The sequence below is a fragment of the Penicillium waksmanii genome (genome assembly GCF_028829765.1).
Source record: "Penicillium waksmanii strain IBT 27052 chromosome Unknown utg000009l:1.0-4314994.0:1.0-4318279.0, whole genome shotgun sequence".
Taxonomy (NCBI): domain Eukaryota; kingdom Fungi; phylum Ascomycota; class Eurotiomycetes; order Eurotiales; family Aspergillaceae; genus Penicillium; species Penicillium waksmanii.
The window spans coordinates 2,778,124-2,792,422 of NW_026643255.1; the positions used below are offsets into that span (position 1 = coordinate 2,778,124).

General features: G+C 49.8%; 7 protein-coding genes across 7 annotated transcripts; 4 read left to right on the forward strand and 3 right to left on the reverse strand.

Moving 5' to 3' along the window:
• Nucleotides 1-152: 152 nt before the first annotated feature.
• On the reverse strand, nt 153-2,003 carry N7481_011383 (putative MFS alpha-glucoside transporter; the record flags this gene model as incomplete). The annotated part of the gene is made up of 2 exons (XM_057270602.1): nt 153-1,541; nt 1,689-2,003. 2 exons carry the CDS (start codon nt 2,001-2,003, stop codon nt 153-155), a joined length of 1,704 nt encoding a protein of 567 aa, XP_057117776.1.
• Nucleotides 2,004-2,718: 715 nt separating this feature from the next.
• Nucleotides 2,719-4,358, reverse strand: N7481_011384 (transferase family protein; the record flags this gene model as incomplete). The annotated part of the gene is made up of 2 exons (XM_057270603.1): nt 2,719-3,472; nt 3,541-4,358. 2 exons carry the CDS (start codon nt 4,356-4,358, stop codon nt 2,719-2,721), a joined length of 1,572 nt encoding a protein of 523 aa, XP_057117777.1.
• A 545-nt stretch (nt 4,359-4,903) lies between these two features.
• On the forward strand, nt 4,904-5,314 carry N7481_011385 (uncharacterized protein; the record flags this gene model as incomplete). Its single annotated transcript, XM_057270604.1, has 2 exons — nt 4,904-4,931; nt 5,055-5,314. 2 exons carry the CDS (start codon nt 4,904-4,906, stop codon nt 5,312-5,314), a joined length of 288 nt encoding a protein of 95 aa, XP_057117778.1.
• Nucleotides 5,315-5,878: 564 nt separating this feature from the next.
• On the forward strand, nt 5,879-6,154 carry N7481_011386 (uncharacterized protein; the record flags this gene model as incomplete). Its single annotated transcript, XM_057270605.1, has 1 exon — nt 5,879-6,154. One exon carries the CDS (start codon nt 5,879-5,881, stop codon nt 6,152-6,154), a length of 276 nt encoding a protein of 91 aa, XP_057117779.1.
• Nucleotides 6,155-7,316: 1,162 nt separating this feature from the next.
• N7481_011387 (Phosphoesterase) lies at nt 7,317-8,742 on the forward strand (the record flags this gene model as incomplete). Its single annotated transcript, XM_057270606.1, has 2 exons — nt 7,317-7,877; nt 7,948-8,742. The coding sequence occupies 2 exons, from the start codon at nt 7,317-7,319 to the stop codon at nt 8,740-8,742; spliced, it is 1,356 nt and encodes a 451-aa protein (XP_057117780.1).
• A 936-nt stretch (nt 8,743-9,678) lies between these two features.
• N7481_011388 (Vacuolar sorting protein 9 subgroup) lies at nt 9,679-11,911 on the forward strand (the record flags this gene model as incomplete). Its single annotated transcript, XM_057270607.1, has 3 exons — nt 9,679-9,992; nt 10,059-11,563; nt 11,640-11,911. 3 exons carry the CDS (start codon nt 9,679-9,681, stop codon nt 11,909-11,911), a joined length of 2,091 nt encoding a protein of 696 aa, XP_057117781.1.
• Nucleotides 11,912-12,381: 470 nt separating this feature from the next.
• On the reverse strand, nt 12,382-14,010 carry N7481_011389 (uncharacterized protein; the record flags this gene model as incomplete). Its single annotated transcript, XM_057270608.1, has 1 exon — nt 12,382-14,010. One exon carries the CDS (start codon nt 14,008-14,010, stop codon nt 12,382-12,384), a length of 1,629 nt encoding a protein of 542 aa, XP_057117782.1.
• Between the last annotated feature and the right edge of the window lie 289 nt (nt 14,011-14,299).

Sequence of the window (14,299 nt, forward strand, 5' to 3'; positions counted from 1 at the left end):
ACAATGGAATTGTATATATTATTATTGATTCAATTAGTAACATCTATGTAGTAGAAATATAGTTCTATATGATTATTTACATCTAAGGCGAGAAACTTGAATGGATACGCTGCGGCGGGTCATAAACGTGGAACTCATCGGCGTGCACCGTATTAAATCGAGGCATTCTTTTCGGCCTCACCAGGCTCGGTCCGGGGTGCATTCTTCTGATCCGCGTAGTTGTCGATGACCTCGGTCTCGATGTTCTCGCCAAAAACATCCACCTCCGTATCGGCAAACTTGCGAGCACTGGTCTTCTGCTCAAAGAGCATATCCAACTCGGCAAACGAACGGCCCATGGGCTCGGGCACGCGGAAGTACGTGTAGATGATACACAGGAAGCAGATACCACCCCAGAAGAAACCCGTATAATTTCCCCAGTCCCAAGCGGTGGGGTTGAGCATATAGGGCGTGAGGACACCACAGACAACGGCGACAATGTTGTACAGACAACGACCGAGAACGACGGTCTTGATCTGTAGCCGACGAGTTGACATTTCGGCCACAATCGAGTAACAGACAGTTCCGACGGTAAGTTGGTAGAACAGGGCCCAGCATAGCATCAGAGAGCCGGTGGCAAGCGAAGCCTGGTCGCGGTGCGAATCAGGTACAAGTCCAAGGAAACCCATGATCAACAACATGGCGCAGAGTCCGCACAAGCCATACAGACAAAGTGTTCGTCTGCCAATACCGAGAGTCATCAAGAACCAGGCGCCAAAAACACCAACCATGTTGATACCGTACTGTCCCATTGCGAAGGAGTAGGAGTTAGAGGAGCTGAGTCCAGCTTGTTCAAGGAAATACGTCGAGTAGTTGGAGAACGAGTTTCCGCTCAGGTTTTGGATCGCCCAGACCATACAGACGATCTCCGTTCGGCGCCGATCGGTACCCCGGAAGCAATCCAAGTAACTCGCTCCGCTGGTGATCTTGGCCTCGAGGGCAGTCGTATGCACCATCATGGCAATCGTCTCGTCCGCATCGAAATCGTCCTGGAGTTCCTTGTTCGTCAACCGTTCCAATGACCGCTTCGCATCATCGGTACGTCCTCGACGAACCAACCACCAAGGTGACTCAGGTGCTAACGTGATTGCAATGAAGAGAGGCAGAGGCCACATCCACTGCAGTCCGTAGGGGATACGGTATGCCCACTCATCATTACGATTGAGCATACCCTTAATCACACCGATTCCAATGAGCTGACCCAGTCCCCAGCAGAAGTTGACGTATGTGGTCAGATAACCTCGCAGAGAGACCGGGCAGACCTCCGAGGCATAGGTGATAGTCAACGTCTGGAACACACCCCAGGGAATACCGCACAGGATCTCTGCTGCTAGTAGAGACTGCACGTTCTGGGCCGTGAAAAAGATTGCCGTCCATGCAGTCACCAATACCAGACAAGCCATAAGGGTGTACCGGTATCCAAATCGTTCCGAGGCGTAACCGTTGATGAATAGACCGATGATTTCGCCGACGTAGGCACCGTTGCTCAATCCGGATTGCCACTGTAGAAATTCCTGTTAGCATTCAAGTTCCTCACTTTGGGTGTTCCCATGGTGGGCCCATCTCCCGCCATGTCCTCGGCGTAGCAAAATGGTTGAAAGCCGAAAAGAACAGAACAGAACAGAACAGGAAATATATGCATGACTTACCCGTGCTGGCACCTGGTATGACCCATCACCCTGAAGCTCGCCGTATTTGCGATTGAATTGAGGAAAAGCATAGAAATTGTTCACCAAGCTGATATCGTACCCCTCCATAGCAATGCAGGTCGAAATAAGGATACTCCACGCAACAGCCTTGGGATAAATCTTTATGCCCTTCCAGATACCCATCTTTCGTTCCTTCTCCGTGGCCGCCCGGGCTTTCTGGATAATTTTTGCCATGGCATTGTCTGATTCAGGGCCGTCGGTGGAGGGGTAGTCGTCCGCCGGGGCAATGGCATCGTGGGCTTTGGAGTCAGCCATGCTGGATCCGAGCCAATTGAGGAATTGAGGCGTTGGGAGGCAGGAAGGAGGGTGTTTTCAAGTCGAGAGTGTGGACCAGCCTCGGAGGTGGGCGGAGAAGAGAGGAAAAGAGTCGAGGGAAAAAAAAGAATGGCGTAGAGTACCCACCAGGGACGTGGGAACATTCGCACACGCGAGCACAACTCAGGGGGTGACCAAAGTTTCTTTGTCAATGCAAACTTTTTCTACTCTAAAAAAACTCCACTCCGGGTACTCCGTACTCGGATCCGTAAAAGAAGAGACTAGTCTGACTAGACAGAATGACTTTGCGGGGAACGCGGGAGTCCAAAGTCACAGTGTTTCCCAATGCAAATTTTCAATCTTGGCGGATGTCGCCACTACGTTTGACACTTTTACTCTGTAAACACATTATACATGTATGTAGTTATGTACGATATACTGATTGATCTTTTTACTTCGGACGTGCAGACGCCTCGATCTTGCCGGACAGAACCTTATCTTGCCAAGTCCATACTATACTCCCACAGCTTATTCTCCGGCCCTTGCAGGGATTGGAATGTGGCATCGCCGCATCAGGTTAGAATCTTGGAATGTTGCACCCACGCTTTGACACCAGAAGCGACAGGCTCTGGCTCTGGCAGAATCTGGATCAATTTTGGGCATCGCACTTATGTACTACTTCATAGATACTAGCTATACAGTACTCCATCCTTCATCATGGTAGGAGGAGTGGATCCCGGATCAAGCGATCCATATCTTCGGCCCGGATGTGAATCGAGACATCAACCCCATCATCCGTCCAAGCACTTCGATCCGAGGATTTCTTCATTCGGTCCAAAGGCGGTGCATCTTTAATCAAGACATCCCCATCCAAATCCGGAATCACTCCCTCGGCAAACCGAATCGGAGTGTTGAGCCCGAAATCCACATCGTAAATACCAACTCGCGCCCAACTAGTCACAATAAGGTGTCGAGACCCCAGAAATGCCTGCCAGATACGCTGAGGAGCCTTTTCAAATGCCACACTGTGAAGGTGCGCGCCGATTGCGCCAGGCTGGCTCATTTGGCTAATCGTTTTACGAATGCATTGCGCAACGTCTCTGGTTCTCTGTTCTTCGGCTATTTCTGCGGAAGCTAGCTCCTTTCCACTCATCTCGATGTTGATGTTCATGGTGGGTGATCCGATGAAGTCGTCGCCAAAATGGAGAGCCGGACGTGTGCCATAGGTCAGATTGCAATGGACTAGGCCGGTATCTTCTTGTTGCTTTCGAGCACGGGTGATACACGACCAAATGTGAGCCAGGACAGCATCGTGTCGGCTGATTCGCTCGGCCGTCGGATTTTTGGGGTCTCCATTCGAAATTTTGTTCCAGATGGTCTCGACCTGATCACGAGTCAGATGGACAGTGTAATGTGAGACGGGGCGGCGAAATCCCATTCCGTCCATGGCATCGCCTTGCCGACGAGTGCTAAATTTTGATCTCGGAATGGTTCTGGGATCTCTTGGGGCCAGGGACATTGAGCTGGTGCTGCCCACCAGTCATAGCGATGCAAAGGAAGGCTTTTGATTCTCTCGAGTGCTTCTGGATTAGCATCCTCTCCATTAATATTTCCTATAGCCATCGAGTCGAGCCGCTCTGGCTCAAAAATTGGTTGAACGATGGGCTTAAGACCACTTGAACCCCCCAAGTGCCAGCGACTGATCTTTGCCCAATCCTTGACAAAGTAAGCAAGTGATTGTATATCGGCGAGAGGGTGCGCAATTTTAGCACCTAGTGCAAAACCACCGCAGGCCGTCTTTGTCAACTGAATGACAAACACCGGTGGCAAAACACCCGCTGCATCTTTTTTGACAGCTGTGATTGCACTAGCCAAACGACCGGAAGGAATGAGGCTGTCGAGTCGTACTTTCTGGCGATCAAAAAGCGGTTCCTCTTTCGTTCTTGATGCGGGACATAGTGTTTCAATAGTTGCGGTGGAAGTTGCGGTGATGAACTCGACCCCAGGATCCTGTGGCGACCCATAGTGGGCATATACTCGGCCAAAGCGACGAGCATGCTGTGGAAACCGAAGGGTTTCTTTCTCTAGTCTAGCTGAATCGAGTGTCGTGATGCTTTTGAGGAGCCCAGTCCACTGCGGGTAGTGATTCAAAGTGGCATGCAGAGACCGGCGAAAGTGGTCAAACAGGTCGAATTCATCCTCTAGGACCCCGTCAGGCCGTTCGAATAGCCAAATAGCAGTTGTTGAAGAAAAGTCGGCGGTCGTTGCATCTAGCAGCGACAGAGGCACTGCCCTTTCTATGGGTTTGATGCTGGGAAAGAGCCGTTCGGACTGGATCACTGTGGTTTCGACCATGGTTCTCTTTCTCTAGTTCGGTCAAAATGTTTGTCCAGGTATTATAGTATAGAATAAGAATGATTGATGTGCCTTAAATATTACAGACTATAAATTGGCAATGTAACGTCAATAGACCTCCTCTTTGGGCATCAGACGAGTCACAGATAGCGGCGCTCTTGGTGACATTCTAGGTTTCTCGTTGGCGTGCCCGCTAATCCCAAACCAGAACCCGCGGGGCAGTGTCAACAGAAGATTGGGGGCCAGTGTCAACTAAAACGAAGCTAAGATTAAGGCTTGAGATTGGATCACGATGAGTCACTAAGACTCTTGCTGCGTTTGTATACATTACGAGTGTTCTTCGAACTTCGATCAGTGCTGTCGCCCCATGGCGTTTGCCGTGAAGCAAGGAAGTCAAGATGATATCATATTCGCCAGAGCAGCCACACTCAATTAAAAAAGAAATCCGAAGTAACATTTTTTTTTTCTCTTACAATTTATCGGATACCAAAATTAAGTGACACCGTTGACTTAGTTCTCGCGCTACTCTACACTTATTTCTCATCATGTCATCCAACAATAGCCAGAACAACGGTACGTGACATCCCCTCGCCTTTCTAAAACAAAAGTCCAAAGATTACCATACCCGTGGTATTCCCGTGATACTTTCAACCCTGTCCTCCTTTGATACCGACTAACAATCTGCTTCCTAAATAGAAAGCTTCTTCGGCGGTCTCGGCGAGGCTGTCGGGAAGACGGCCAACGGCACTACCAACACAGTGGGGAATACACTTAGTGGTCTAGGGGGTGCCGCGGGGGGTGCAACTCAGGGTCTTGGACAAACCGTGGGCGGTGCTACTGAGGGACTTGGAAATGCAACCAAGGGCCTAGGTCAGTCTGTCAACAAGGCCGTGGGTGCCTATCCCGAATCACAGCGCACAGGCGCGGGAGAAGGAAAAAAGACTGGGGATCAGTGAAGTATGACAAAAAAACTTCTTTAGACGAATTGCGCTGGAAATCGTTCTGGCTAAACCTGAGGATTAGGTTCAAAATCAAAACGCATTCATGACTTGATTTCTTTTCTGAGTTGTTTCCTATCTATTCTCGAAATACTAATTCATGATTGATACCCATAGTCTTGCTTCCCTGGTCGCCAATAACCGGGCTAAGATATAGTACCAATGCTTCGGTGCACATCCATAATCTTCGTTAGTCGAGGCAGTCCACCAAGTTATGCACCTATTCAGTGACCGGGGTACCCCATACTCGTATCGCCACATGAATGCCTATTCTGGCCACACCTACAAGTGGATCAAGCCTGACGGCACCTTCAACTACGTGCAAATTCATTGCAAAACTGATCAGGGCAATTAAACCCTCACCAGCGAGGAACCCACTAAAATCTCCGCCGAGAACTCCAACTGGCCGACCCAGGACCTTTTCAGCGCCATTGAGCGGGCGAGAGCCCATCCTGGACCTGCTACGCACAAGTCCTCAGCCCAGAACAGGCAGAGAAGTTCCGCTGAAGCGTTTTTGATCTGATGAAGGTGTGGCCGCAGAGTGTGGTGTCGCTCCGTCGCTTCGGCCGCTTCACCCTAAACAAGAACCCGCAGAACTACTTCGCCGAGATTGAGCAGGCCGCATTCTCTCCCTCGCATATGGTTCCCCGTGCCGAGCCCTCTGCCGACCCTGTCCTGCAATCGCGTCTATTCTCCTACCCTGAAACCCGCCGCCATCGTCTGGGCGACAACTATGAACAAATATCTGTCAACTGTCCTCTCAAGTCATTCAGCCTACGGATCGCGATGGCTATATGAACGCCCACGGAAACTACGGCGCGAACCCGAACTACCCATCCACCTTCCGTCAATTGACCTACCAGCCTGTGAAGGCCAGCCAGGAGCATGAGAAGTGAACAGGCGTCGTTTTTGCCGAGCAAACCCTCGTAACCAGAGAGGACTACGTGGAGGCCAACAATCTCTGGCAGGGTCCTTGGTCTCTAGCCTGGTCAACAAGAGAATTTCGTGAAGAACATCTCGGGTCATCTGTGCGGTGCCCATGAGCGTGTGCGCAAAGCCACTTACGAAATGTTCGCCCGTGTGAAGACCTCGGGGCTCGTATTGAGACTGCCACTGAAGCTAATATGGCTCCCTCAGCTCGTCTGTAAAAGAATTCAAGTTTCATGTTGTGTTCTGACTCGAAGATAAATATTTTGTCGAAATTAGATGTTCCGTTTGAGCCAATCATCGTGCGTCGAAATGCCACGAGGTGTTCCTGACGTTACCTTAAGTTATGGCGACGAAAGCTAAGCAACTGCCTAGTTCGTTTTAGTAGCGGCCAGAGCCGTCAGGTTCTTCTCGGCAATTGCTTGATTTTAACAATTATTCCACCTGGGTAATCAAATGCTCTCCAGGGCTGGAACAGCTTCAAGTCTCTTTTGGTGAATATAGAGACATATAGGTCTATTCTACTTCTTTGGATTTTTCGGAAAAGAATTCTTTCTAACGATTGAGTAGTCACCGGCACGTAGTAAGAAATTGGATCATTTGATAGTAATAATCAGTACTATTTTGTTGGGGGTGATCTGGAGCATATTTCTTGCCGGAACTAGCGCTTAGCTTCAAGTTGTAGCCGACATCCGACATTCTATTATACTCCATCAAGCCCCTCGTGGGCACTTTAGTTCATGCCATTGGAGATGATAGATAGTTATAGTCGTGTTTGCTTTGGGTCCGGAGTCCGGAGTATTCGATGAACAACCAAGAAGGTTCAAGATCGAAATGAAGCTCGTTTGGATATTTATTCCGGGTAAATACGATGATGCCCACGTGGGCCTAGTAGTATGCCCAGCAAGTCTCTCTATGTCCCGATTCAAAGTCAGATCGTACTAGTAGTACCTCATTATAAAAAGGACGAAATATCATCTCGTGCGTAAAATATTGAGAGATACAAAACAACTGATTTCGCGACATTATCAAAATGCACGCTAGCGCACTTGTCGGCCTTTTGGCTTTCGCGGCTGCGGCGTCAGCCATTCCTTCCAACCCTCATCAAGCTCATTCGACTTCCTCAATCCATAATCTCAAGTCCAAGATTAAGAATGTTGTTGTTCTCTGCATGGAAAACCGCTCGCTTGACAACCTCCTTGGTGGTCAGACGATCAAGGGCCTAGAGAACCCGATCAACAACGGGCCTTTCTGCAACCCGTACAATGTGACTGATCCTTCCCAAGGGCATCATTGTACCGAGGCCAGAGATTATGACTCTGTTACCGATGACCCCAGTCACGCAGTCACTGGCAATACCATGGAGTTCTATAGTAACTGGACCCCGGACAATTATTTGATTGCTGAGGGAAAGTTGCACCCCAACAACAAGGGGTTTATCCACGAGCAGATTCATAACTATGGCTCTTCTGCCAACAAATCTGTTTTGGCTCACCAGGTCATGAATTACTACACCGAGGATCAAGTTCCTGTTTTAACCTCCCTGGTCAAGAATTATCTGACATTCAACCACTGGCACTCCGATATTGCAGGCGTAAGTAAAGCACACAACAAAAAGAATTAGCCTTATGGCTGGACACAAATTGACCCGGTTTTTCATATAGCCTACCTGCCCCAATCGTTTTGCCCTTGTCGCCGGTACGTCTGGTGGCCATGGAAAGAACGATGATAGCTTCGGAACCTATGCCTTCGATCAGCGCTCGATTTTCCAGCAGTTAGGAGAGACCAACCACACTTGGCTCAACTACTGGGACACGGCTGGTGGTACCGGCCCTGAAGCCGAGTGGTTCTCATGGACTAAATCCAGCAACAACACCGACAAGGTTGTGCCAATCACTCAATTCTACACCGATGCCGCCAAGGGAGCGTTACCTGAATTTTCCTACCTGAACCCTTCGTGCTGTGGCGTTGGAACCACCTCTATGCACGACAGTGGTTTGATTTCAGATGGCGAGGCTTTCATCAAAAAGGTCTATGAGTCTCTTCGTTCCGGCCCCCAGTGGAAGGAGACTCTTTTCATTCTCACCTTTGACGAGACTGGTGGATTCCACGATCATGTCCCTCCTCCTCTTGCAACCCGCCCCGATGATCTGACCTACACTGAGAAGGCTGCAAATGGAGAAGAGTATACTTATGAATTTAACCGCCTGGGAGGCCGTATTCCGACTCTTCTTATCTCCCCCTGGGTTGGCCAGGGATTTGTTGAGCAGAAGGGCACGAGCAACGATGGTAAGACTGTCTCATACTCGGCCAGCTCCCTTCTACGTACCCTTGGTTATCTTTGGGATTTTGAGCCATTCACCCCTCGTGTTGATGATGCTGCATCATTCGAGCATTTGGTCCAGAGCAGCCCTCGCAAGAACACCCCTGCCACGCTACCTAGCCCTGCTGCATTTTAGGAGTGATCCCGAATGATGCTACGGAGTACCGTTTTGCACGGATGCCTCGGACATCTCCTGGGCAGTAATAAGGTATATACAGTTCTGTTCATTGAATCTATAGAGAGATAGATACGACAACTTAAAAATATCACGAGGTTCAAGCTCACATACAATCGGTTATCCAGTGGTCTTCAATATTCCACAAACGTATTCAAATCAAAATAGACAAAGTACCTAAGATATTGTTTTTGAGAGCGAATAATGATACCATACCGGGCTGACTAGGCAGGATCCAAGTAGAGACAATCCTAAGTGACACCCGCAAGAGCGCTCGATCCATGCACGAGCCATCTAAAATGAGGCAGCGTGAGCAACGCTGGTCATTAATAGGCCTACGAACGCTGCGATTGATTCTGTGAAACTGAGAACCTTGAGTCTCGTTGAATCTCTCGTTGCATCCAGTCTGGTGGATAAGTAGGGACGTATAGACTGGACGAGGTTTTTGAAGGCGAGTAAAAGGCAACTGACTTGACGAGGAGACCGATAGAACTGCTGGAGGAGATTCTCTTTCAATTTTGTATTTCAGACTCACCTGAGATCTACCCCGAATTTCGAAAGTGTTGAGCCCAGCAAGTTGTCGCAGCTGTCAACATGGAAGTCGGTTATGTAAGGTTCCCGTGACGTTGCCTTTGGTATGTTACACGTGGAGCTGCTCGTCACGGTCCACTTGCGACAGATTCCGGAGCGTTTTTTCTGGCCGCGTGGGTGAGTCTTGTCACGAGCAGCTGATTTCTGCGAAATTGTCAAGGATTTGCATGATCTGGCGGGGCTTCTTTGACTTTCTGCCTGCAGCTGGTCTCAACTTGCGGAGCTCGGACGTCGATCTGCGTGAGCCTATCAGCTGGACCTGGCGGAGTCACTTACGATTTAGTGCCTCGTAGACCCAGCTTGCTCATGTCTGGCCCCTCTGGCGATGGCCCTGGCCAACACTTGACTTCGACGCGCTCGTTCACCAGAATGGAGAATACAGACACCCACCCTTCCGGATCGAACCCAACGACAGACTCAACAAACGTCCCGGCCCAGCCGTTAACATCGGCGATCGATATCGAGGGGCAGGCAAAGGGTCCCGATGTGTTCGAGCGACGAGGCTCTGCTGAGTCGAGTGGCGAGGGGGATGGGCACGGGGATGAAGGCTTTGTGCTCTCGCGAAGCTTGAAAGATCCTTCCGAAGAGCTTCCCATTGAACTGGTTAGCTTAACGGACCGGTACGTTCGCAGACTATCTATGTAATCCTTCGCTACATGCGCATGCGTGATAGCTAACCTCAATAGATTCATCAACTCCCTCAGTGCCAAAGTCCATAACTCGCCTCCCACAATCGACAAAATATCCTCACTATTCCAAGTCTTTTACAGCCGTTCGGAGTCACACATCGCTACCCATATCTCAGCGCTTGCATCTCGCATCAACCGCGATCCAACACCCCAAGTACAGTCGAAGTCGCGAGGAGGTGCATTCTTGAAGCTAGGAAGTAAACCGTCTCAAGAAGATGTTCGAGGTGGGTCTGGTCGGCAAATGTTGACTGCGGAAGAGGTTGCGGGGAGACGAAAAGCACGCAAAGCTCTGGAGCTGAAACGAGCTGCACTTGAAGAAGCTGCCGAGCGTAGAGTGTGTGAGCTTGTTTATGATAAAGTCTGGAGGCACAAAACAACCTTGGATGACGTCCGGGATGAGAAGTTGCGTTCAAAGACCGCGGCTTTGCTCTTAGTGGGTATCGATTTGAAAGACCTCGGTATCGACCTTGATATGTCGACGATTGCCGATGAGAAACAGCAAGAAGCAAATGACTGCCTCGCCCAGGCTCGAGAATGTCTTGCGAATATGAATGACCAGCACTATCCTCTCGGTAAATTACAACAACTCGCAGCTGCCCACAAAGCTATTGTTGATGCTTTAACAAAGCTGCTACCGTCTACTTCATCGGCAGATGAAATTTTGCCCACTTTGATCTACACACTTGTTACATGCCCGCCCGAAGGGATAAATATTATCAGCAACCTCCTTTTCATTCAGCGGTTTAGATCTTCAACTAAGATCGATGGCGAAACTGCTTATTGCTTGACTAATCTTGAAGCCGCGATCAGCTTTTTGGAAGACGTTGAACTGTCGAGTCTACGCGCAGATGAACCACAAGAAGGACCACCTAAGACACCCAGTATATCTACAACTCCTTCTTCAGAGCGAGTTGATCCTCTTCGACCAACAAAAGAAGCAACAACTTCTTCCGTGACCACAGTATCTGCTTCGCCTGAGATCGCTAAACCGGAAGTCAAAGAGTCAGCTTCTACTCTACCTCGACCTCGCCCTTCTGTAACTCCGCAACAGCGTCGACTGAGTAATCTCTTCCAGCCTCCCACCAAGGTCCTTGAAGCAGCCAACGACGCTGTTCGAAACACGGCCGACCAAAGTCTAAAAAACATTGGCGCGTCTTTAGACAACAGTTTTAACTTCCTCTTCGGGCGTCTCAAAGAGCTCCAAACAAATCAAGGGTCCAGTTCACCGGGAACTGGAACCCTGTTGCCAAAGACGCTAGCCGATGCTCGACGATTTGTTGCCGAGACTGCCGCGAGCAAGAGTCTCACGCCGGAGGAGGTGGCCACAATCAATGCTCTTTCTAGCGAACAGAATTCGCAGTTGCGTCCGAGTGCTAGGGATGCAGAAACTGCTAGTGGTGGCCGAACACCTCGAGACCGCAGCACCGATAGTGCAAGGACTCAAGCGAGCAGCAAGAAATCCATTTATAACGAAAACGTCCAAACGCCATCGGCGGCGGCTAGTCCCAACCCCTTGGAATCAATGAGGAATTTTGGCAATACACTGAATCCCCTCAACCATTTTCCTGGTATGATTAGGGGGGTTCGGTCGTGCTGGACCCGAAACTCCTACTGGCCGGTCAGTATCCCCCGCAGCATTGAACCGGGTCAAAACTTCCCCTGCTTCGGCAGAGGTAAATAGTAGTGGCGCAAGCTCTCTCCACGTGTCGTCAGCGAGGGTGGAACCTCCTATTCAACGATTTCTAGAAACTCAAAATGCAAGTGATCTCCGCCTTGGGGATGTTGCTCTTCTATTGGAGGATTACAAGCGACTCGCTGCTGCACTTTCCAAGGCCGGCCCAGCATCTTGATAACTCTATACACCAAACGATCATCTTGTTTTCACATTCTTTTGGCGCGACTCTCTTGCATTTATGTGTCGTCATGGTGTTTTTGGAGTTTGTTGATTTTTACTGGGATCTTGTATGTGGATTTTAGATGGCATAGCTTGCGCAATTAGGCTGTGCGATTGTGCATATCATACATTCTTTATTAGATCAATATTTGTTTCGGATAATGACCACATCGTCATGGAACATGCTCTTCGCGTAAATAAAAATATTAATAGTTACCAAGATAGCTGAGAAGTGCTAGGGATAGGGTATTGAGTATGGCCAGAAATGAAATGTCCCGATCCGTGATCGGGATTTGGAGGTCTCCATGGATATCGTAGGTGATGCATCTCGAAACAAAATAAGAAGGACACCAGAATTTGGCACAGAGAAGGAGGTGGGAGAAGGGGGAGGCCTAGAAAAGGCAAGAAAAGAAGAAGTTCATCAGCTCATGAGCTTCGTCCGCGCAGAACCTCAACACCGCCGGATCTCATTTCGTTCAGTTTCATCGAGAGCTCTGAATCCTGGTTTTCGATCTGGTCATGGCGGCGTAGAACCTCGTTCTCGAACACTGCAGCCGTGCGTCGGCGAGCCCGGCGCAACTGCTTCATCTCAGTGAGCAGATGACTAAACCGATCAATGAGCTGGTCGCCACAATCCTCCCATTCATCGACAGACATACGAGACAGATATGTCTGGCGATCTTGGTCTGACAGGCTCAGAACCTGAGAGGCGGCTCCATTGGGTGATTGCATGCTGGTAAGAAGGGCAGGGTTAGGAGGCAGTGGTGGAGATTTCACTGGAGGAGGCGTCGGGGTTGGAGCCTTCTCAAAAGGCTCTGCCTGTAGCTCGGTAAAGGATTTTTGATAGAGCACTTGTGGGGGATAGTCTCCTTCTAGTTGGCGTTTGTTGTTCGTGCGAATGACTGTGTTTCGTCGCTCACGCTTGGCAGTAGAGCGTGATAGAAAAGGGTCGCGCAACAAGTCTTCGTCATCGCCATCGCGGTCCAAGTCGCTAAAGTTGGTCATATCGAAGAGATGGACCGAATGTTCGCTAGCTCGGCTGCTACCGATACGAATGGTTTCATCTAGATCATGAAGGCTCCCTTCTTCACTATGGTCTGGCTCCTGGAAAGCCGTCATGCTGATGGTCCGTCCAGTTTCGGGAGGCGGCTCGGAACCATGGCGGGTTGGCGAGATATCCAGACGATCAAACAGTGATTGCTTCGGAGGGCTGAAACGTGTTCTTGTCCTCGGTGTTCCGGTTCCTGACATGCTATGAGGCAAGATAATCTTCCTAGCTGAGGTAGGAGGAAGCATGTGGCCCAATTTCCGTGCCGGTGCTTGAGTTTCAGAAGCAATGTTCTCATGGCCGGGTGATTGTGGCGGCTCTGTTGTCACCATACCCATTGGCTTTGCCGAAGATTTTCTGCTTGCAGACCAAAAGTTTTCAAGGCGTTTGCTTAATGGCTCTTCTGTTGAGCGGTGCTTATGCGACGCCTGCCACGGCAAAGGCTTGGTATTGGGCTCTTCGCTCTTCTCGTCATCGCCTCCAGTAGATGATGTTGCCTGGCTGGTCGTATCTCCAGCATCATCAGTATCGAATCCGGCTTTCTTCATAAGTTGATCACCGAGGCCAAGGCCTCCTCCATACCAGGAGTTTCGTTGCCCACGAGCTGGCCGAGGCAAGTAAGATGGCCGCGGCGAGGTTATTGTCTCATCAACATTTGCATTTGATGCTGGCTGTGGTTGTTGCGGGCTATCTTCATAGCCAAAAACACTGGTACCAGCAATGGTCGAATCATCCACGCCCTCGACATCGGTATCAAATGGGTCTTTTTGCTCTCCATTTTGGGGATGCAGGTTCTCGGAAGATGGCCTAGCTTGGTCAGGGGGCGCATTCAATGGCTGGAAAGACCGCGGCACAGCACTGTTGTTTGAATTCGGTGCATCCAGGTATGAGGTTGGCAACCCGACCTTAGCCTGTTCGGCCCGTAGTTTGCGCTGCAATGGACCTAAGTCGGCAGGAGCACGAGGCTGCCCAGCTTCTCTGGAGTGGATATAATCGCCCACCCCCATGGCGAATCAACTTACTGCGCCTGGGGAATGTTGGTTGAAAACAGGGAAGACAGATTGGGCTTCTGTAATCCCACTCCCACCTAGCCTTGAGATGGTGAGGAATTCGTGTTTGTCAAGGCTGTCCGACGCGGTCATCTCGCGTGGTCACGTGCAACAGGGGCCCCTCGAAGCAGTGGCAAAAATAAAGTCAAACAGTCCTTATATTATGTATTCTACAGTAAATTAATGGTTTATTCTTTTCGAGCATATATTGAAGTCTTAGCGCCTCTCATTATCTTATTACTATTCG